Below are 24679 nucleotides of genomic sequence, written 5' to 3'. Positions count from 1 at the left end.
AATTATTGATGGAGTCCTAGAATGTGAAAATGTTTTCCTCTTTGAACTATATCTAAATCTATACCTTCTGGGGCGCCTGGGTGGCTCAGATGGTTAAGCATCTGCCTTCGGCTCAGGTCATGATCCCAGGGTCCTGGGATCGAGTCCCGCATGGGGCTCCTTGCTCAGCGGGGAGTCTGCTTCTCCCTCTCCCTCTGCTTCTCCCCCTGCTTGTTCTCTGTCTCTCTCGCAAATGAATAAATAAAATCTTTAAAAAAAAAATCTATACCTTCTGGTCGTGAAACATTTTTATTTTGGTCCCCAAAGCATCCATACAAATGAGAAAAAGTTTTCCTGAAACATCCTTCATCTGTATGACCCCCTAAAGGCCAAATTCACTAACTGTATAGTGAGTAAGTAATTAATTGCTTTGGGGGCACCTTTGTGGCTCAGTCAGTTAAGCATCTTCATCTAACTCTTGATTTCAGCTCAGGTCATGATCTCAGGGTCGTGAGATCGAGCCCTGCGTTGGGCTCAGCACTCGGTGGGAGTCTGCTTGAGATCCTCTCTCCCTCTCCCTCTGCCCCTCCCCCACCCCCCTCTGTCAAATAAGTAAATACATCTTTAGGAAAAAAATCAATTACTTTGTCTACCGAATCACCTACTGCACAGAATCCGAGGAAAATATTTTCGCATGCTTCTCTCAAACTTGGCATCGGAACATTTTAAACATATGCAAACTCTCACATTGCCTAATTCTGTCTCACCCAACTATGACATAGATAAAAGGTAATCACTTTTATTAATTTTCCTACAAATGAAAAAGACCGAGAAGTTGCAGATCATGCATGATTTTTTTTTTTTTTTAGCTGGCTAGGAGCATTTACATTATCCAAAGTTGAGGAATGGTTGATGGAAATGTCCCTCTATGTTAGAACTTAAAGGCCTTTTCTTGGCTTTGTCTTTCAAGATCTCATCTCATCTCATCTGATCCTCCATCCCCATTCTACTTTACAGACCTTTAGTCTTGTGACTTTCCATCCTTCAGGACCCAGCTTAGGCATCTCCTCCAGGAAGCCTTTCTTGATTACCCAAAGCACCATAAATTTCAAAGTACCTACTGCTTATGGCTGGGTGGCTTTGCTTGGGTAACATCCACGCTTTCCATTGACCACTTATCACAGGCGCTGCTCAAGCACTGAATGATGAATTGGACTAAATGTCCTGAGAACTTGATTATCAAATGTTTTTACTTCTATTCCCAAGTAGACCATGATTCTTTCCACACAGTTATCATCATGTTGTTTATCTTCTTTACATCCCTACACTGGCCATTTAATAACGTTTGTTGATTATTTACATAAAGGTTAGGGTTATGGTTATTTTATTTGTTACGGTTATACTGGTGGGTGATAAAAATGGTCACATCCATTTGTGTCGAAGGAAAGATCGCCCCTGGATTGAGAAATTGTTTCTAAGTTATCTAAATAAGAGGCCTATTTCCGAGATTGGAAATGGAAACCAGGCATCCAGTAAGATGGGACTGGGGCACTCTTAATTGTAATGGTGGCAGGGCCAAGAAGACAGCCTCCCTGGTGGTGGTGGTGAACGGTGTTATCAGTGACAATCAGGGAGTCAGAAGAAAGGAATGCCGGGAGATGCTATCTGAGCCACAGGGTAGCTTGCCCAAAAGCCTGGACCTAGGACAGGATTTGTGATCCCTGTGTTCAAGCTAACTCATGAGAAGATCAGAATTTGGCATCCTGTAAGCTTTTTTTAAAAAAAAAATGCTTTTGAAACAGAGGATCACAGGAGACGAGAGGAAAAAATGAAACAAGATGAAATCAGAAAGGGAGACAAACCATAAGAGACTCTTAATCATAGGAAACAAACTGAGGGTTGCTGGGGGGGAGGTGGGTGGGGGAATGGGGTAACTGGGTGATGGGCATGAAGGAGGGCACATGATGTGATGCGCACTGGGTGTTATAAAAGACTGATGAATCACTGACATCTACCTCTGAAACCAATAATACATTAAATGTTAATTGAATTGAAATATTTAAAAAATGTTCGAAATTTTTCTAAAAATGCTTTTGACATTTCTCAAATTCCCCTTTCAAATTTCCCTTTTGTTTTCTACACATATTAGGTAGAGTTGTTTTTGAAAATCCAGTCTGTCAACTCCTTTAAGGGAAATGAATGGTAGGTTTTTGCCTTTGCCTGAGGAAGCACAGGGGCCAGAAGAACATGGTGAAGTAATACGCATCTGAGTTAAAGACACCTTGTGGAATAGGAAAATCTGGAGGAAGGGTGGGGGCCCCCTGCTCGGTTCCAAACCTGGGAAGGTTCAGACTGCGTTTCATCAAGATTGGCAGCATTTTAAAATTTTGACGAACGTTGTGTTACTTGCAATACCTTCCATTTCTCACACAAAAACACAAAAGTATTATTGCATAAAAATCATAAGTATAGGGCGCTTGGGCGGCTCAGTCGTTAAGCGACTGCCTTCGGCTCAGGTCATGATCCTGGAGTCCCGGGATCGAGTCCCACATCGGGCTCCCTGCTCGGCAGGGAGTCTGCTTCTCCCTCTGACCCTCTTCCCTCTCGTGCTTTCTATCTCTCATTCTCTCTCTCTCTCAAATAAATAAATAAAATCTTTAAAAAAAATCATAAGTATATTACTTGCAAAAATGTGAAGAATACATGCTATATATTCTCTACAGCACAGAGCAACACATAATCAGGTAAAGATTTATGAAGATTTGTTCATTTATGAACAATAAGCCTTTTTCCCCTTGACAGTATAAATAAGGTCTGTTTTCCCAATGACTTTGATACAAAAGGCAAACACTGCTCTTCCATCCTAAAAGTAATGTTGAAGTTCATCTAAGAGATTGCCAGATAGTACTTTGGCATAGTTACTCAAGATACACTTTTCTATTTATTTTTTTATTTTTATTTATTTTTATTTTTTTAAGGATACACTTTTTTAATGACAAAATTTGTCTTTTTTTTTAAAGATTTTATTTATTTATTTGAGAGAAAGAGAATGAGAGATAGAGAGCACTAGAGGGAAGAGGGTCAGAGGGAGAAGCAGACTCCCTGCTGAGCAGGGAGCCCGATGTGGGACTCGATCCTGGGACTCCAGGATCATGACCTGAGCCGAAGGCAGTCGCTTAACCAACTGAGCCACCCAGGCACCTGACAAAATTTGTCGTAGGTATTATGAAAAAGCTTTTATGTTGCATTAGCGACTTTCAAAACAATGTAGGTAACAAATTATTTTAGAAGCTATCTAGAAATTTCCTATTCCCAATAATGTAAGATATTTTAATACCGATTAAATTCAAATAAATCACATACTTAGACATTATATACTTATTAGCTACATAAATTTATATTATGAATTATGTGCATAAAAAATTTAAGAATACATTCTTTTTTTTTTTTTAGGATACATTCTTAATCTTAAATACAAATGCACAAGATGAATGTATTATTAACATTTCAGTGCTTCCCATCTTAAAATTTGTACAATACTCCACTGGAAGCAGTAGCATGATGGTACAAATTCTTAGGTGAAGTTTGCTGAAACCTCTTGAGATAGTCATATCATTTTTAGAACCCCTGGTTTTGAGGTTAGACAAACTGAGTGAATCTGAAAAGTCTGGATCAAGTTTCTCATGTCTAGATTAAAGATTACTGATAAAGATTTACTGGAAAGCATTGATTTTTTTTTTTTTTTTTAAGTAGGCTCTGTGCCCATCGTGGGGCCCAACTCGGGGCTCAAACTCATGACCAGGCGATCAAGACCTGAGCCAAGATCAAGAATCAGATGCCCAAACAACTGAGCCACCCGGGCAACCTTGGATAGCACTGATTTTTAAAAATATAACCTCAGTGTGAAATTTGGGCTCTTTTCCCCGTAAATCTAAGGAACAGAGTTTTTCCTTCCGGAGGAAGATAAATTGTTCATTTTCTTAGAAACTTCACTCAATATATGTCTTAAGGCAGAAATTTTGTAAATTTCCTACGTCTAGAAAATGGGGTCCTTCAGTCAACTGAATAGGCGCAAAACTAGAACATGTTAACTAAAAAGTGCTTAACTTCGAAATTACAAAAGTAGAGGATATCTGCAAAATACATTCCATACAGGAAACGCCAATCAGATACGATTATTTTTTTGACGGGCATAAAATATACTTACGGAACCAAGTGTCAGTGTCACAATAAATTATTATATAAAGTATTTCGAGAAAAAAAATTCGGTATTCAATCTTCTCGATTGAGCTCTATGTAAATAGAAATTTACTCTAAGAACTACTTTTGGTATAAAAGTTAAGCTGACCGAAAAGTGTTTGGGGGGATAACCTGAGATTTTAGATGTGAAATGTAAATGATCAAAACAGGTTCTTTAAATCAACCGGCATTAAAATATCAGCATAGAAATCAGAATTACTGCAAAATGCCATGATGTCGCTGTTACCAGTATTAACCAAAGAATTAGAGGAGTAAAAATATTAGAGAAGTGAGACTTTCAGGCCAGAATGGGGGAAAAAAAAGGTTTGGATAAAATTTTAAGTATTCCTAGATAATGAAACAACAGAGTCTATGCAAGAGTCCTTCTCCAAAATGAAGCACATAACTGATAAATAGACTCTCTTATTGGCAAAGCAATCCACTGCATTAAAAAAAAGAAGAAAGAAAGAAAAAGAAAATTGTCATTGTCAGGGAGTCCTTGGCTTCTCATTTCTTGGGGGGCCTTTCAAGCACACTGGCCTCGTTTACATGAAGGAAGGCAAAAGCCGACTTGAATGTGCCATCGCCACTCTGTTGTGAAAAGCAAAGGAAGGTGGCCCACAGAAAACCACAGAGTCCAGTGTAAGCTGTCCTCCAGTGAACAGGAACCAGGCCGAAGTTGGTCAGCTGTAACAGAAAGAGAGAGTGCGCTAGGGTTCCATGCCAACCACAGCCATCAATTAGCATTCTGAGTAGTTAGAAACTCACCTGCACAAAAGGCCAGTACATCAGACCGCTCTGGAATACAGAAAAACTCGATTAGAATGCCTTTTTTTTTTTAAGATTTTATTTATTTATTTGACAGACACAGCGAGAGAGGGAACACAAGCAGGGGGAGAGGGAGAGGGAGAAGCAGGCTTCCCGCGGAGCAGGGAGCCCGGCACAGGGCTCGATCCAGGAACCTGAGATCATGACCTGAGCTGAGGCAGTCGCTTAACCAACTGAGCCACCCAGGCGCCCCTAGAATGCCTTTTAATCACACACACAGAAACAATCCCAAAGATTAAGAAATACCAGGCAGATAGAATGCAGAGGTGGGATTGTATTTCAGACTAAGCCGATTAAATCAGACTCCTTAAAGTCTCTCCAATAGAAGAGGGTGGGAGCAGTGCAAGGAGCTTTGAGGTGCGAGGCGATTATAGTAGTCATATTACAGGTCCGGAATGAAAAGGCGACCAGAATCAGCACCATTTCTGTTAAACAGCTGCTTTCAAAATAACAGCATCTATGCGTACACTGTGGTTTTCCTGTTAGCCCAAGCAAAAGTTACGGGAATATATCTATAAAAGGATCATTAGTAAAGTTTTAAATTTATCATTCTTCGTGGAATGATTTGTTAATAATATGTTCTGCTGGGGGTGTCCGGGTGGCTCATCAGTTAACTGCCTTTGGCTCGGGTCATGATCCCAGGGTTCTGGGATCAAGCCCTGCATGGTTGTAGGGCTCCCTGCTCAGCAGTGAGTCTGCTTCTCCCTCTCCCTCTGCCCCTCCCCCCTCCCTGCTTGTTTCCCCCCTCAAATAAATAAATAAAATCTTCTTAAAAAGTAATAATAATATCTTCTACTATTTCAAGCAATGAGCCAGAGGTGACTCTAATTTTATCTAAAATGTTTGATTTTTTTTATTAAAAAAAGATTTAAGGTGAATAATATATTCTACTATTTCTTGCTATAGAATAAGTTTAGCTGACATTCTTATGGATTACAAAATGCCCCCAAAAAAGGGAATGCTTTGTTGTTGTTGTTGTTGTTGTTGTTGTTTGGGGGAGGGAGAACAGAACTGTATTCTTCAAAAATATTAGTGTTGGGGCACCTGGGTGGCTCAGCTGGTTAAGGGACTGCCTTTGGCTCAGGTCATGATCCTGAGTCCCAGGATCAAGTTCCGCATCGGGCTCCCTGCTCAGCCGGGAGTCTGCTGCTCCCTCTGACCCTCACCCCTCTCATTCTCTCTCTGTCATTCTGTCTCTCTCAAACATAAATAAAATTTTTAAAAAAATATTTAAATAAAAAAAATATTAGTGTTGTAATAGGTAAAAGAAGGCTGAGAAAAAGTTCCCAATTAATGGAGACTAAAGAGACATGACAATTAAATGCACTACCTGACCCTAGACTGGATCCTGTACTAAAAGGAAGAGAAATGCTATAAAGACCATCAGAGAGTCGATTGACAAACATGGCAGAAGGATGGTGGATGAGCTGAAAGGCTCATTACCATTGTTAAATGTATTGAAGTTGCTAACTCTGCTGTAGTTACATAAAATAACTTATTTATCCTTAGAAAATAGATACTTAAGTATCTAAGGGTAAAGGGTAATTGTGCAACTTACTCTCAGATGCTTCAAAGAAACAGAAAGATGGATAGATATAGACAGATCAAGTCAGGAAATAATAAAACAAATGGGCAAAATATTAACTATGGGTGACTATGGGTAAAGGGTATTCTTTTAATTATTCTTGTTACTTTTCCGTCAGTTTGAAATTATTTCCAAATTAAAGTTTTCAAAAACTATAAAAGATATGAATGTAATTATCAGATAAATTTCTAAGAGGTAACATACCTGAGCCCCCCTACTGGGGAAAGAGCTGGTGGAAAGAGACAGAAATTGCATGCCTTCTGCACAAAAACAAACCAATCAAAAACTCAAATAGTACCTACATGTCAACAACAAATAAACTAGGCACGTCCTTTCTACCGTCATCCAAAGAAGTTGGATTGGGGGGTGGGGGGGGAACTAAAGGACCCCATTTTCTAGACATAGGAAATTTACAAAATTTCTGGCTTCTTAAAGACATATATTGAGCGAAGTTTCTAAGGAAAAAAAAAGCTATTCTACTCTTACAAATCCTTTGGGCTACAAGAAAGCCTTTTGTGACAGATTCTTTTTGGCTGCTTCTTGTTTTTGGACCCCTACCATTTGTGCTCTTGGTTTCATTGATGAAGTTGACTCAAGAACCTGGTTTTAACCCAGTTTATTCCATATCTAATATCCCTAGCTCTGGGCTCTCCTCTGTGCACTTGGAAATCTCCCTTTGGATCTTCTATTTTTTTTTTAAGATTTTATTTATTTATTTGAGAGAAAAAGAGAGCAAGAGAGAGCACAAGAAGGGGGGAGGGGCAGAGGGAAAGGGATAAGCAGACTCTCTGCTGAGCAGGGAGCCCAATGCCAGGCTCGATCCCAGGACCCTGGGATCATGACCCAAGCCAAAGGTAGATGCTTAACCGACTGCACCACCCAGGTTCCCCTCCCTTTGGATATTCTAAAGGTTTCTAGAATTCAACATTTCTCAAACTGAACTCATCTACCTTTTTTTTTTCCAATTGGCTCGCTATGTCGTATCTCAAGTGACGGGCCACCACTCATGCAGTTACTCAAACCAGAAACCTGTGGGTCATCCTAGATGTGTCCTTGCCCATTACCCCGATCACCAATCGTTCACCCAGAGCTACCAATTCTACCTCCTAAATAGCTCTCCAATCATTCCTATTCCCATTCCCTGTTTCTTATGTGAACCTGGTTACAATAACTCTCCAGCTGGTTTCTCCTGGCACTATTACTGACGTTCAGGATCCTTGGCATGCGTTCAACACCCAACAAAGGTGGCCTGTGTGTCTTCATTAAGGGAGGAGAATATGAAGCATCTGCAAGTCCCTGCTTAAAGCCCCTTTCTTCCCCAATTCTGCTCGCATGCTATTTTTTTAAATGTTAAATGTCTACACCTCCATGGGATCCATGACATAATGGGAAAACTTATTCCTTTTTCCAAAATAAAGTAGACGAAAATTCCATTTGGATGTCGCAACGGGCTCACAATTTCTGCCCCAAGAGAAGTAACAAGTTCTGAATACTCTTTTCCCTTAAAAGGAAGAAGGACTGTCCCTAGCATGTGGCTTCCACACTCCCTATTATCTGCCTCCAACCATCAACTGGGCAATGCTGATTCTGGGGCTCAGTGTCACTCAATAGAAAATGCCAGAAACAGTACGGGCAATAGCCGGCGTGGCTTGGCACTGCTTCTGATAGGGAATTAAGTACATGTGAAGCCCAAGGCCAGTCTGTGTATATTCGGCAATCCTGAAAAGTCACCTCATTGGGATTAGTAAAATCAAGCATCCTCTAGGCCAGAAATGGAAAGCACCCCTGATTTTGCCAGGCTTTATGGATACTGCTCAATAAATCTTCATTGAATAAGCTAACAAATATTTGTTGGACTGGGGTGTGTATATTTGCATTGAGCAAACAGTACAACAGGTGACTTACTTTAAGCCTGGACATAATCTTGGGAAACATTATCCTTCACAAGGACTCAGCAGAATGTACACCTGGGAATATTGGCTCCAGAGCGATTCCATTCATCACTCAACATTCTACTTTTCCTATTTTGCAATAACCTCTTTGGCTCCAAAATTCACTAAATAAACTGTAATCACTAATAAGAGTAAATTTAAAAAAACAGGAATCATTGCAAACATTGACTAAAACTCAGACACTCATGTATAGACGCTCCTAATGTATAGACGCTCTTAAAGCTGCTTCTCATTTCTCTTTCGAAACAAATCTAAGATCTCTCCGTCAAAATACTATAGCCTTGGGGTGCCTGGGTGGCTCAGTCGCTAAGCGGCTAGCTTCAGCTCAGGCCCTGGTCCCAGGGTCCTGGGATCAAGCCCCGCATCGGGCTCCCTGCTCAGCCGGAAGCCTGCTTCTCCCTCTCCCACTCTCCCTGCTTGTGTTCCCTCTCTCGCTGTGTCTCTCTCTGTCAAATAAATAAATAAAATCTTTAAAAAAAAAATACTATACCTTGGGTGCCTGGGTGGCTCAGTTGGTTAAGCGACTGCCTTCAGCTCAGGTCATGATCCTGGAGTCCCGGGATCGAGTCCCGCATCGGGCTCCCTGCTCGGCGGGGAGTCTGCTTCTCCCTCTGACCCTCTTCCCTCTCGTGCTCTCTCTCTCTCTCTCTATCTCATTCTCTCTCTCAAATAAATAAATAAAATCTTTAAAAAAAAATACTATACCTTGTGCCAACCAACTGGAGCCCTAACATAAGAATAGTTTTCTTAAAATGTATTTAATGTTACAAATATACTAAAAGATCTTGGTTACCTTTTCAAAAGTCTGTCTTACCTTGTACGTATTCCAAAATTTCTGTTTCAGGTCCAAAAATATGTCATCCTTTTCCTGGAGAATACTCATACCTATTTGTAAAAACACACACCACAGGAATTTTGCAAGATTCAGTAGGAAGAAAACTGTATAACAGTTCAAGTTTTCTCTTCTAATATGCAGAGTACCCACCAGTAACTCTCGTTCATTATGTCCCTTCCAACCTAACAGTGAAAACATGACTTCCATTCTAAAACTAGATAAATCTTTTTTAAAAATAAATAGAATTTTAAAAAAACTAGATAAATCTTAAAGGAATGATAAATATGAAGTGAAAATAGCAGTATAAAAGTGACAGCAGAAAGATATGTACATATAATAAATTGTATTATATATATATAAATTGTAAGAGAATTCACAGTGTTCAGAGAGCAGGACAATCAGTGACTTTTCTTCTCTGCCTTCCAAACTTTTTGTAAAATGTTTAAAAATCTTAAAAATTTAGGGGTGCCTGGATGGCTCAGCTGGTTAAGCATCTGCCTTCGGCTCAGGTCATGATCCAGGGTCCTGGGATCGAGTCCCACCACATCTGGGCTCCCCGCTCCGTGGGGAGTCTGCTTCTCCCTCTCCCTCTGCCCCTCCCCCTGGCCTGTGCTCTAGCTCGAACTCGCTCTCTCTCAAATGAATAAATAAAATCTTTAAATAACTAAATGAATAAAATTTAAAAAAAATTAATTTCCTTCTTTTTAAAAAGAAAAAGGCTGATGGACCCTGGGTATTCTGGCAACTACCAAGTTCCCATCAGCATTCTAATCAGAATTATTCCAATCAGAATTTGAAAGCAGAACACCAATTCAGGCTTTCTAAAAACACTCTGAAAACTCTGTATGTTCACCAACCCTGAAAGGAAATTCAGGGAGCAGAGACAAAATCCTCCTATTTTAGGAAGGAGTAAAAATAAAAGGGCTTTAAAAAGTCTCCTTCAAATCCGATTAGGAGGAAGGGAAAATAGGAGGGTTTTTTAGTCAGTTGCAAGGGATTCTTAGAACAGGATTTACAAGAATACCCAGGCGCATATTGGTAATTTCGGGTGCCACTTACCAAGCACTAATTAAGCGCTAAGCACTTTATGTGCCTTATTTCACTGGACACCCGAGTCCTCCGCCCCCCCAACCCAAACACTCCCCTGAGGTTGGGAGTTACAGAGGCGGAAATGAGGGAGGTTAATATCGGACCGAGTCCAACCGAGGTGTGGATTCCGAGCCAGACCTCTCCATCATAATCTGAGCTCCCCAAGGTGTCCCCAGCACAAAGGATCATCTGATATATGCAATTTCTAAGTTGGAAATGCCTTGAACAAACATCCAACCCAACCCGCCGCCCTTCATTTTCACACGGGGAGAGGGAAATTGGGCCAGAAATCTAAAAAGCAAAACAAAGCAGCCATCTGGGTCGGAATCCATGTCAGGAGCCTCAGGCTTAAATCACAGGCCCCCCGGGGCCTCGTTTCTGCAGCAGCCCCTTTCTGGCTTCAGACAAAAGGACAACACTCAAGATTAAGAACCTGGCATGGGTTATGTTGTCTTCAGGCGAGTCACTTAACCTCCTTTGAGACTCAGTTTCATTATCTGTAACACGGGAATAACAAAGAGGATCTGCCTCACTGGGTTGTTGGAGGAGTAAATGGAAACACGGTCCCCAAAGCCCAGCCCCTAGGTCCCAACCCCTTCACCGGGGTTCAAGGCAATTGCCTTAATGGACCTGAGGAGCCCCTTTGCAGATGTGGCCTGGAAGTCACACCTTGGGGCCAGGCACCCAGCAGCCCGCTCCCCAGGTCCTTTATTTCCCTGACCCCACTGGCCCTGCAGTTGGCTGAGGCTACAACAGGCAACCAGGTCCTTCGTGCCTCCTGTGGGCTTTGTGAGGAAAGGAACCGGATCCGGCCTTCCAAAATAAGATCCAGAGGGCAGCGTAGGCTCAAGGCGCTGACGTGACTCCCCCTGACCTGGTTTAGAAGGCACCGGCAGCCACTGAAAAAAAGACCTTCTTGGGTCTTCTCTAGACCTCCTCTATCCCTAAATGCCCGGCCCAGGACCCCTGGATTTTCTTGGGGAATTGGTGATGGTCCCCCACCCTTTCTCCCTCACAGGCTATGGAAACTGCTAGGAGGATGGAGGCTACAGAGTCCCTCCCATTGTTTTTGGTATTTAAGGCCCTGAGGAAGATTCCTAAAGTCCGGCCTTAAGGGCCGATTTTCTGAGGAGGGACCTCCCACGACTTTCACAGGCAGAGTTCTCCAAGGCAGGGTCCAAGGTCCACTCACATTTTCTTGGCTTTTCACAGAGGGACGGGAACCCCAAAGGCAAATCTCATTACCGAAGCAGGACTAAGGCCTTGAGCACGAAGTTTCTGGGGGAACCTGTTCCTACCTCAGGTTCCAGCGGGTCTGCTCCCATGGTCCCACGGCCCGTCGCATTTGGTTGGTGTGTCGGAAAGGAGTGTCTGCCAGTGGTCCGGAGGCCCATAGCTCCAGGCGGGGATTTTCCCGGGAGCAGGCAGCCCGGTCCCACCACAGCCCGGTCCCACAACTGCGTTATAGGGGTGGCAGACTCCACGCCCACGGGCTGTGATCGCCTCGACACTCATGTGGACCTTTTCCATGGGGGAAATGGACCCCCAGTCCTGCTTCCCTCTAGTTCCAAACGACGCCCCAGGGCCCCCCTGAAACCTCCAGCCACTGACTGTACTCAACCCCGGCGTCCCAACTGAGATCCTGGCCCCTGGCCCCTTCACATCCCCCGCCTTTCCAGCTTCTCCCACTTAATCTTCGGTTCCCAGACTTCTCAGCTCTGGCACCTCGACCCTGGCCCTCTCAGGAGACCCCCTGAAATCCTGCCCCCATCCCCACCCCTTGGCTTCCAGCCCTGGTCGGGGTCCCGCTCCATCCCTGCCTCCTGCAGCCCCCAGCCCCGGGAGCCCTCAGCCCCGGCCTCCAGTGCCACCCACCCCCAACCTTGGATCCTTTTGGATTCTTTGGCCCCCTCTGCGGATCTCGCCCTGGCCCCTGCTCCCCGCCCCGGTCCCTCACCGGCATAAAAGGCCGAGACGGCCACTGGCCCGCCGATCGCCTGGTCGCACAGCACCTTGGCCAGCACGGTGCGCGGCGCACGGCCGGGCAGCGCGCGCTCCAGCAGACGCAGCCACACGTAGTTGAAGTTGGCGTGGAAGGTCACGGCCACGGTGGCCACGCGCCGCGTCTGCTGCCAGTCCGCCGGACTGCCCCGCAGCCGCTGCTGCAGCGCGTCGCCGGCGGAGAAAAGCGCCGCGTAGAGCAGCACGTTCGTGGGCCACGGGTAGCGCCGGGCCGCGCGCAGCAGCGCCGGCCACCAGCCCGCCATGCCCGCGCGGGGGGCGCCCGCCACCGACCGCGGCGCCCGCTCCCGGGGCCACGCCCGCCCGCCGGCCCTGCCCTCCGCGCCGCCTCCGCCACCAGCACCTGTCTTCCCAGATGCTCCGGAGCCCTTGGGTGCCCCGCGCACACCCAGTCCGCGCCGTCCAATCCCCTGGCCACTAGCCATTGTGGGGCTGAGCCTTTAAAATGTGGCCGGTCCACGGAATGCATGATCCATTTCCATGAAAAGTCCAGAATAGGCTAATGCCTAGCGACAGAAAGTAGACTAGTGGTTGTCAGAGACTGGGCGTTGGGGGAGGGGAGGGATGCGAAGTGACTGGGCGTGCGGTTCTTTGGGTGGTGAAGTCTATGGTATGTGAATTATATCTCAAAAAGAAAAAAAATAGGTTGGTAGAGATAGGAAGAAAAGGAAAGAGGAAAGAGAGAATACCAAATTCCAGTTACCGAGAGGGCGGTGTATGTTAAATGTTTATATGCAAGGAATTCACCCTTCCAACGCACACAATACGCTGTTATGTCACTTAGGAGACAAATCCAGAAGTTGAAATATAAGCCTTTCGTAAATGGGAAGTGAGGCTGGAGGGACCTCACTGAATATTGTGCCGCAAAACATCCTGAGCTCCCAAGCAGTGTCCCAGAAGCAGGGGGTCACTGGGGACCTCAGCCACAGGTACCATCTCTGACCCCAAGGAACTCAGCCCTCCTTGCTTCTTTTCCTCTTTCTCTGACACATCCAAACCTATTCTCATTCTCCCTCTTCTATTTATTTACCCTATTTTATTTCCTTTTAATTTTTTTTAAAGATTTTATTTATTTGACAGAGAGAGAGAGAGAGAGAGAGAGAGACACCGAGAGAGGGAACACAAGCAGGGGGAGTGGGAGAGGGAGAAGCAGGCTTCCCGCGGAGCAGGGAGCCCGAGGCGGGGCTCGATCCCAGGACCTGGGATCATGACCTGAGCCAAAGGCAGACGCTTAACTACTGAGCCACCCAGGCGCCCTCCTTTTAATTTTTTTAAAGATTTGTTTTGTTTGAGAGAGAGCGCGCGCGCGCGCACGTGCGAATGGGGGGGAGGGGCAGAGGGAGAGGGAAAGGATGAGGCGCCCCTCATTTTAATTTGTTTTGATTTTAAATTTTCATCTCGAAATGATTCCAGACTTAGAAAAAAGTTACAAAAATAGTACAGAGTTCCCATATAGGCATCACCCAATGATATAGCTTCCCCAAATACTGACATCTTGCATAACCGTAGTACCATGATCAAAACCAAAAAATTATCACTCATGTAATACTGTTACCTAATCTACAGACCTTATTCAAATTATTGCCAGTTGTCCCGCTGAAGTCCTTTTTAGGTCTGGTATCCAACCCCAGATTACTTTGCATTGCACTGAATTGTTACGTATCTATCACCTTAGTCTCCACTCTGGGGGATTGACCAGTTATTTTGCACACTTCCTCCATTTGTCTACCTTATTGTTATGGGCTGATTGGGTCCCTCCCAAAATTTGTATGTGGGAGCCCTAACCCCCAGTATCTCAGAATGTGATTGTTTTGGAGACAGAGAAAAGAGGTAATTGAGTGAAAAATGAGGCCCTCAGAATGGGACCCCAATCCAATCTGGTTGGTGTCCTGATCAGAAGAGGAAATTTGGACACAAAGAGGCACCAGGGCAGTGCATGCACAGAAGAAAGACAGTGTGGGGACCCAGTGAGAGAAGGAAGCCACCTGCAAGCCAAGGAGAGAAGCCTCTGGGGCAACCAGCCCGGCTGACACCTTGAGAGAAGCCTCTGGAGAAACCAGCCCGGCTGACACCTTGACCTTGGACTTCTGGCCTCCTGAACTGTGAGAAAAATAAACTTATTTTTTAACCCACCTGCTCTGTGGTATTTTGTTCTGGCCGCCCTCGCTGACTAATACACCCATTCTCTTCAATTCTTGGGAATCTGCCAGTTTCTGTGTTCTTTGACACAAAGTCAGCAGCCAGGCATCCCCCACCCCTTCTGTTGTCGCACAGTCATTTCCAACTCTGACCCACCTGTCTCCCTCTTAGAAGGACCCTTGTGATTACATTCAGCCCATCTGGATAATCCAGAATAATCTCCATATCTCAAGATCCTTACCTTGAGGGTCATCTACAAACTCCCTTTTGCCATATAAGATAATGTGTTCTCAGGTTCTGGGGGTTCAGGTGTGGACATTTTTGGAGGGCCATTATTCAGCCTACTGCGTCCCACTTTATCATATCTACCTTCTCTGTAACCCTTCTGATCTCACTGATCGTGTTAGCTGAAATGAAACTGCCCATTTCTCAATGTGTATAGATTAGGACTATCTGTTGGTCCAGTTCTTTTTCATTCATTCACTCAATAGATCAATATTCTTGAGCACTAGGATATGCCAAGCACTAACCTATACGCTTGTGGCAAGAATTTGTATTCACAATGCCTTTTTTAAAAAATCTCATTGCCGTCTAGAGGAAATTGTGGCCTTCATTATGAAAAAAGAAAAATTCCCAGATGATTCCTACACCATCCCCTTGACCAAATTTGTTAGAATAATAGAGCAAAATTGGAGACCAGAAGCAGGCAAGTGGGGGTGGGGAGGGATTAGGGTGGTGTCCAGGTGAAATACGGGATGTCCAGTTAACTTTGAAATTTCAGATGACAATGCATAACTTTTTTAGTGTAAGTATGTCCCATGCAATATTTGCGACAGACTTATACTAAAAAATTTTCACTGCTCATCTGAAATTCAAAGTTGACAGAGCAGTCTCTATTTTTTTTAATTTATTTTGCTAAATCTGGCACACCTGAAGGGTGGTGCTGACAATCACTGAGAGCCCACTACATGTGTCTGTTACCTACGAGGCACCCAACGCATTAACTCATTTACTCCTAGAAACCCAGTGAGGGAGGAAATTGCCAACAATCTGCAGGGCCATATATCCTCCAAAATCTACGGTGATCTTTATCAAGCAGCTCAACATATTTGCTTAATGGGAGTTGAAAGAAAGATAAGTAAATACTAAGAAGGCTGAGATGGTTTTACATGGGTTGCTATATACTTGTCTCTTCTTAAAAACAATAAAAAAATCCGGTTATTAAGGACAAACTATTACTCAAGCAAATGCTGAAGGATCTGCATAACCTTCAAACAAGAGGAGATGCTCTAAGATAGATTAATTCATTACATCAATGCTTCATCATCTGTGCAAGCTGTGATTCGGAGCCCTCCAGCAATAATGAGGCAACACATTCCATGTGACACTAATATCTCTGAACAGTGGGGAATAGCTGGAGAACACAGCGCCACAGCGCCGTGTTCAAATGTAAAAGAGGCATTTTGTGAGGAAGGCTTTCAGCAGGGAATAAGCACTATTGTGGGAACTGAGTTTCAATGTACACCTAAGGATCACATTAAAAATACATTAGGATGATTACAATGAAGCTTATTGTAACAGTGATTATTTCATTTTATTTAAATGAACCGAGACTTCATAAGAACCACCCTGTGGGCTACAGTGTCTAAAATCTTCTATCTCCTCTTGAAGATTTCTCTGAAATTTCTACTGACAAATGGAAGCCTTCTATGCTTAAAAGCCTGCAAGACAAAGAGCAGAGGAAGCAATCAGTTAAGGCTACACCTAAAAAAAAAAAAAAAAAAAGGAGGGGTGCCTGGTTGGCTCAGTCGGTTAATCATCTACCTTCAGCTCAGGTCGTGATCCTGGGGCCCTGAGATGGAGCCACCTGTCGGGCTCCCTGCTCTGCGGGGAGTCTGCTTCTCCCTCTCCCTCTGCTCCGTCCCCTGCTCATACTCTCTCTTTCTCTCAAAAAAAACCCCACAAAATCTATTAAAAAAAAAAAGGTCATTGAAGCTCCTCAAACCCTATCAAGATCACCTCTAAGACATCACTAGTTTCTGGGTATGGGCACAGAGCAGGAAACCGTCTTGAGGCTCACGGGAGGCTGACAGGAAACTGTGGAAACCTCCCTCTTCCCTTCAGCTCACCCACTCCTTCATTCCAGAACCCTTTCTCTGGAATTTTTCCAGCAGGGATCCAAATGGAAGAGGGTGTGTTGACTTGAAGCTGGGTGTGCCCAGGAGGCACCTGGTCTTTGCTTAGTGTAGCTACAGATGAATTAAAAGAACTATGCTTTATGCAAATTATACTACACTAATTACTACTACTCTCACCCCACCCCTTATTTGCACTTTCAGGGACCAGAGATCACCAACCACAGTCAGGCAGCAGATGACCCACCTTGTTACAAATCATCAGAGGGTCAATAGTAGCCTAACCTTATGTCAGAGTGCCTACGTCATTCACCTCACTTCATCTCATTTTGCAGGCATTTTATCACCTCATGTCATCACCAGAAGGGTGAGTACCGGACAGTAAGATATTTTGAGAGACCACATTCACGTAACATTTATTACAGGTTTATAAATTAAGCTTTATCATAGGTATGTACGTATAGGAAAAAACATAGCATATATGTTTTCAGTACTGTCCGAGGGTTCCAGCATCCACTGGAGGGTCTTGGGATGCATTCCCCGGGGGATAATAGGTGGGAGGGACTGCTGTATGACTTTCTTTTTTTTTTTTTTAAGATTTTATTTATTTATTTGAGAGAGAGAGAATGAGAGATAGCACAAGAGGGAAGAGGGTCAGAGGAAGAAGCAGACTCCCCGTCGAGCAGGGAGCCCGATGTGGGACTCGATCCCGGGACTCCAGGATCATGACCTGAGCCGAAGGCAGTCGCTTAACCCACTGAGCCACCCAGGCGCCCTGTATGACTTTCTTTTTAAAAGTTATTTTTGGGGTGCCTGGGTGGCTCAGTGGGTTAAGCATCTGCCTTTGGCTCAGGTCATGATCCTGGGGTCCTGGGATCGAGCCCCAAGTCCAGCTCCCTGCCCAGTGGAGAGTCTGCTTCTCCTTCTACCCTTTCCCCTGCTCGTGCTCTCGCTGTCTCTCGAATAAATACATAAAATCTTTTTTTAAAAGTTATTTTTATTTGGATGAGTGAATTAAAAAGTTATTTTTATTTAGATGGGATTGAAATTAATAGAGGTAAGAGTAAGAACCACCACCACTGCTTATTCCCTGTCTGAACGTGCACTGAGAGATAAAGGACAGGTGCTCTAGCTGGAAGACGTCAGAAGGGAGATTAGAGGGAAGAAGCGATAAACCTGCTTCCCACCAGAATCTCAGTTTCTCCTGTTAGCAGAAACCATATTAAGCAATTCTGTCATGAAATCATTACATCTCAGCTCTAACATGGAAAAAACGATGCTTAAAAACTCTGTCTCTATGACCTAGGCAACTCTCACACCCTTGACATTGACACAAATAATGTGAAAGTTGCTTGGATCAATACCATGGGTTTTAGAACATTGTGATGTTGACCAGAGCTGAAACAAAACACTCAGGCTACACTGTAATTGTGCTTTGCTCTCCTTTAGAAGTTTGGAACACTTCCTTGTCCTTCCATCCTGCCACCAATAGAATACTAAAACATGGCATGGATTTCTCCACAGAGATGGTGGACTTTAGAGTCCAACCTGCAACTTGGTATTTTGAAATGGTGCCAATTGGAAGAACTATTTGAAGTAGAGGTTTCTCTGGTTCAGGAACTCTGTTTTCACCAGCTTTATTTTAAGTAACTATTCTGCCCACAGTTAGTGTGGGATAATAGAGCAATTAAATTTATTTCATTAATTTTCCATTGTTAGGTTTTGGGAAAAAAATAGCTTTGCAAGTAAGTCTTCCTAAAATGCATTAAAAAGAGGAAATTTAAAAATCTGAAATCATGGAAAACCCAACATTAGAGGTAGCTTTAAAGATATTACATATTCAAAATGCAAATGAATTAAGAATTTCCACATAAAAGGTGAATTAATTATGGAGGCTTTTCTTCTCCAATTATGCTTTTTTTGAACCTCTGAAACTCCAGTTACTATAGGAAATGTATGACTCTACTAATATGTGGAAGAAATAGCTAATTAGTAGAATACCGATCTAGGGAGGAGTTTAGTACTCTGATCTGATCAGAGAAAGAAGTCACATCATAATTAGAACGGGGAAAGCAGGGGCGCCTGGGTGGCTCAGTTGATTAAGTGTCTGCCTTTGGCTCAGGTCATGATCTTGGGGTCCTGAGATGGAGCCCCACATCAGGTTCCTTGCTCATTGGGGCATCTGCTTCTCCCTCTCCCTCTGCCGATGCCCCTCCTTGTGCTCTCTCATGCTCTCTGTCAAATAAATAAATAAAATCTATTAAAATTTTTTAAATAAATAAAACCTTTAAAAAATGGGGAAAGTGTAATACAGTCGATTCTTATTTTTCAAAGTAGTTATATTCTATAAAGTTGCTAGGAACACTTAAATTACCAAAGGTTGAACCATGACTTTTCCAGGGTTAGGGTCCCTTGGAGGCTCTGGTCACAGCATTTTCATCAACTGATGGACCCATAACCTTGCTTTGTGTTTCTGTTGAAGGACTTCTCATTTAATATAGTGTTGATTCATTCACACTGAACTCTCAGCCTACGACATTATAACTCATGTCTGAACAAAGCTTATCTACAGGTGTTTTCTACTGAAGGCATATGACAGCCTTCCTGCACTTAGGAACCCTAGACAGCAACTTAGCATTATGCTTAAGGGCCATTTTACACAGCCAATGCACTAACAGCACAAAAATGTGGGAAACGGGGCACTACATAGACTGTGAAAGGGACACTTGTTTACAGTCTGAGAGCAGCAACAGGAAGGCACAATGTCACCTGGATCCCGGATCCACTGCAGCCGGGAATATGCAAGGTGCTTGACTTAACGGTGTTGCTGCCGCGCGCATGCGCAAGCCTTCAACTAACAGCGAAAGTGTGAGGAGTATAGATTTGGGGGTTCCAAATAAACTTTTTTTTTAAGATTTTATTCATTTATTTGACAGAGAGAGACACAGCGAGAGAGGGAACACAAGCAGGGGGAGTGGGAGAGGGAGAAGCAGGCTTCCCGCGGAGCAGGGAGCCCGAGGCGGGGCTCGATCCCAGGATCCTGGGATCATGACCTGAGCCCAAGGCAAGACGCTTAACGACTGAGCCACTCAGGTGCCCCCCAAATAAACTTTTGCAAGTAGTTGAGTTAGCAAAAATGGAATCCACAGATAATGAGGATTGTGTCTATGAAGAATTGTTCATGGGGAACTGGCATAATGAGGGTTTGGGTAATAAGAGAAGCCTAAGGAGTCTAGAAAGAGGAGGTAAACGGGTCAGCCCTACTGCCAGGACTGAGATAAAACGTACAAGGAAGACCCTTTCCCCTCCCAGGGCTGAGATCCTGACCTTGTTGGGAGGGCACAGCCCTGGCTCACTGAATGGCAAAGTTCAGTGGTTATCATGGCCTCTGACTGGTGGCGTTTGCTGGAAATCTGCCCTCTAGGGTAAGCCATTACAGGGCAGGGTCTCATTGGAGGTACTCCGCTACAAAACCACTAGGGGGAGGTGCCAACATGGGATATTGTGATTTATAATAAGTAATAGATATTTGATCCTCATTCCGTTTCTGGCTGAGAGCTCCTAAAACCTTTGGAATTTCCTAAGCAATAAGAGAGCATTTTTTGTTATAGTATTTGGTCTTTTGTACTCAGTTCCTGAAATAGCTCCAGAGCCTTAAAGCTGAAAGAGTGTCTTATTATTCATCTGAAGCCCCTTTCAACTGTACCAGAGTTTATGTGAATGAAGTGACTTTTGGAAAGCCTGGGGTAGGGGGGTTGGTTGCCAAGGGAACCGACCACAGGACCGACCACGGGATTAGAGGGTGGGACCTTTCAGCCCCACCCCCAGCCCCCTACCTCCAGGGAACGGAGAGCGGCTGGAGCCTGAGTTCAATTGCCAATGACCAATGATTTAATCAACCATATCAACCATGCCTATGTAATGAAGCCTTCTCCATTAAAAAGACAAAATGAATGGGTTCAGAGAGCTTCTGGGGTGTGAACATGTGGAGATTTGGAGAGAATGGAGCACTCAGCATGGAAGCTCTACATCCTTTCTTCATACCTTGCCCTATGCATCTCTTCCATCCTGCCTACATCCTTTTCCAACCAGCTCGTTATCTAGTAAGTAAGCTGTTTTCCTGAGTTCTGTGAGCCCCTCTAGCAAATTAATTGAGCCCTGGGGTGGGGAGGGTGTCTTGGAATCGTCAATTTATAGCCAATGGGCTAGAATCACAGGTGACAACCTAGACTTGCAAAGGGCATCTGAAGGGGGAAGACAGACTATGGGACTGAACCCTTGTGACATCTGACATGATCTCTGGGTAGACAGCGTCAGAATTGAGTTAAATTGTAGGACACCCAGAAAACCGCTTGGTGAGTGGAAAACCCACACATCTGGTGTCAGAAATGAAGAATTGAGAGTAGAGGAGACACACAGTAGTTTTCTTTACGTTCAAGACCAGCGGCAGGAGCTGGGCACTGGGAAGAACCTGGAAACAAAACCCTTGCTTCCTGCAATGTCTCCCCAGCGCCCTCTACTGAAAAAACTTAACATCGCACCAGCTGGTGAGGGGCAAATATTTGCAAGGCCCAGACCCATTGTTACAGAGCAGGCAAAAATAGTGGATTTGGAGCCAGAAGATGATAAAGTGCCAAACTGATTCTGTTCAGTATCATTGAAGCCTATAAAAGGTTTAATAACAATATGAAATTCTATCAGTAATGAATAAGAGTATTTTCTTCTACTTTAACAGTTGATACTATTTTTTTAAAGATTTTATTTATTTACTTGAGAGAGAGCAAGAGAGAGAGAGAGAGAGAGAGAGAGCACAATTGGGGGTGGGGGCAGAGGGAGAAGCAGACTCCCCGCTGAGCAGGGAGCCCGACATGGGGCTCGATGGTAGGACCCTGAGATCCTGACCTGAGCCAAAGGCAGACGCTTCACTGATTGAACCACCCAGCTGCCCCTAACAGTAGATATTATTATTAAAAAAAAACCAAAAACTTTGTTACTTTGATAAGGAGAAATGCTATCTCACTTGATTTTTCATTTTTGATCAGTAGTAATGTTGATTTTCAGTGTGTTTATTGACCATTTGCACATTTTTTCCTTTTTAATTACTGTATGTTAATGTTTTTGTTCATTATCCTTTGGGACACACAGTTTCAGAGAAGGCTAAATTATTTCATAAAACATAAATAAATCTGAAACAAGTGAAAGGTAGAATTTACCTTTTTACACTCTTTTACCTTTTTACCATGTCAACTAAAATACTCAGTATCATCCAAGTTTTACTTTAGGGAAGAAAAAGTCTTAAACTTAAGTTGAAATGTAGCTTAAAATGTCAGTTAGGGGGCGCCTGGGTGGCTCAGTTGGTTAAGCGACTGCCTTCAGCTCAGGTCATGATCCTGGAGTCCCGGGATTGAGTCCCACATCGGGCTCCCTGCTCAGAGGGGAGTCTGCTTCTCCCTCTGACCCTCTTCCCTCTCATGCTCTCTATCTCTCATTCTCTCTCTCTCAAATAAATAAATAAAATCGTTAAAAAAAGGGGGCGCCTGGGTGGCTCAGTTGGTTAAACGACTGCCTTCGGCTCAGGTCATGATCCTGGAGTCCCGGGATCGAGTCCTGCATCAGGCTCCCTGCTCGGTGAGGGGCCTGCTTCTCGTCTAACCCTCCCCGCTCTCATGTACTCTCTCTCTCTCATTCTCACTCTCTCAAAATAAATAAATAAATCTTTTTAAAAAATCGTTAAAAAAAAAGATGTCAGGGGCGCCTGGGTGGCTCAGTTGGTTAAGCGGCTGCCTTCGGCTCAGGTCATAATCCCAGGGTCCTGGGATCAAGCCCCACATTGGGCTCCCTGCTTGGCGGGGAGCCTGCTTCTCCCTCTCCCTCTGCCTGCCTCTCTGCCTACTTGTTCTCTCTCTCTATCTCTCTGCCAAATAAATAAATAAAATCTTTTTTTAAAAAAGTCAGTTAAAAAAATTTTTTTCATATGGCTGCACCAATCTTAACACACCTGCTTCAGATTTTCCAACACCTCATGCCCAACCCTGCTCCCGTGATATTTGGATAATGATAAGTCTGTGAATGGTGAGAACTGCTCAAAAATCAAAGAAAGGTCCTTTGAATAATAGAAAAATCAATGGGAATGCCTTCATCAAGTTCTTGAAAATTAATGATAAATTGTCTATTGTAGTGGTCGGTTTGGTTAATATTCTTTTATTTCCAGCTAATTATCAGTGAACAAATATTCTCCATGTTCTGGAACAGAGATTTCAAATTTACAGCCCAAGGGATGGATTCATTCATAATTTACTCTCTGTTCTCTTATCCTGCTCTGTTTTCCTGATGGCACGTACAACTACTTAGTATTATAGAGCTATTTGTTATCTCTCCATTCCAACGGAATGTAAGATCCACAAATGCAGAGACTCTTTCAGTCATCATATCCCTGATTTGTAGAACACTGCCTGGCATACAGTGGACTCTCGGAAAGTATTTGTTGAATTAATGCATTCAATTTATTTATTTACTTAATAAATAAATTAAATAATTAATGCATTCACTGAATTCTCACTACATCCCAGACACTAGGCTATGGAGACTTGGGCTGTAAAATTGCTTGCTTGGCCCATGGAATGTCTTTAACGTGTAATACTCATTAAAACCAGACTGGAAGCACTGGAAATGTCTGGAGATAAAATCTTCACATTGTGCCAGTGTGTAGATTCATTATCCATCCATCTGTTCATTCTACAACCATTTTTAGAGTCTACCTGCTAGTTACTGGGGACAAAATAATATTATGGACAGACTGTATCTGCAGAAATAGCATTTATCGTCTGTCATGGGAGACAGACATTAAGCAAATAATTACAATTGCTCTAAGTACATGGAAGAGGAAGTGAAGGTGCCTATACAAACACTTATGACATTTCCCTGAGAAAATAATACTTAAACTTCTACCAAAGAGGTTAGAAGTTTAACAAGGGGAAGGAAGGAAAGAACAACCAGTTAAAGAAAACCACTTCTCATGAAGGAACCTGCTGTATTAGAAGCACAAGGGAGGGGTGCCAGGGTGGCTCAGTCGGTTAAGCATCTGCCTTCAGCTCAGGTTATGATCCCAGAGTCTCCAGATTGAGCCCCACGTTGGGCTCCCTGCTCAGCGGGGAGTCTGCTTCTCCCTCCCCTTTTGCCCCTCCCCCTGCTCCTTCTCTCTCTCTCTCTCTCTCTCTTTCTCATTCACTCTCTCAAATAAATAAAATCAAGAAGAAGAAGAAGGAGAAGGAGAAAAGAAAAATGAGAGCTGATATGCAAGGAGGTAGAAAGACACTACACCATATTTGTGGGCCATGTGAAGGATATATGCTTCACTCCATGGACAACCCAAGGCTTCTACGCAGAGGATCCGATTCCCCTGTTTAACAGATTAGTCTAGTGGCTGTGTTCAGAACGGTTTGGCTACAGAGATTGCTTGGGCATGGCACGGTCAAGGTGTGGAGATGGAGATGTGGACTGCTGTGAGAGATATTTAAGAGGTATCTGGATTGGAAGAGGTTGGGGAAAGAGAAATAGGTGAGAAAGACACCAGTTTCCTGGGTTGAACCACCAGGTAGGTGATGGTGCCTTTACTGGAATGGAGAATGTCGAGGAGCCCTTTGTTGTGGGCAGAAGAGGATGAGTTCGATGCCCATCTATGAATGTATGTAACTGGATCACAAGTTTTGGAAACAGGGTGACCCTTACCACATGCAATACACTCTGATATTTTTTATCAACTTTATTGATATAATTTTATCAACTTTATGAACTTTATTTACATATAGTAAAATATATCCATATTACATGTATAGTTCAACGAGTTGGGAAAAGGCATATACCTCTGTATACCACA

At 43.7% G+C, this 24679-nt stretch overlaps 1 protein-coding gene across 2 annotated transcripts in view; it reads right to left on the bottom strand.

Moving 5' to 3' along the window:
- The window catches only part of BMERB1 (bMERB domain containing 1), a 162128-nt gene extending 149354 nt beyond the window's left edge, over nt 1-12774 (bottom strand). The window contains exons 1-4 of one of the 2 annotated variants that reach the window (XM_028117451.2): nt 12465-12774; nt 9398-9468; nt 4987-5016; nt 4726-4905 (exon numbers count right to left, since the gene is read on the bottom strand). In XM_028117451.2, the coding sequence (XP_027973252.1) occupies nt 4726-4905; nt 4987-5016; nt 9398-9468; nt 12465-12774 (591 nt within the window). Of the gene's footprint in view, nt 1-4725; nt 4906-4986; nt 5017-9397; nt 9469-12464 lie in introns of those variants that run through there. The other variant, XM_088016996.1, reaches the window with a different exon arrangement.
- Nucleotides 12775-24679: the final 11905 nt, after the last annotated feature.

Source organism: Eumetopias jubatus, unplaced genomic scaffold (assembly GCF_037043125.1).
Source record: "Eumetopias jubatus isolate StellerSeaLion01/CBP00866 unplaced genomic scaffold, mEumJub1_p1.0 scaffold_12, whole genome shotgun sequence".
Classification (NCBI taxonomy): domain Eukaryota; kingdom Metazoa; phylum Chordata; class Mammalia; order Carnivora; family Otariidae; genus Eumetopias; species Eumetopias jubatus.
Note: the sequence above shows the minus strand (reverse complement) of the source record. Positions and strands in the feature narration are given on the sequence as shown.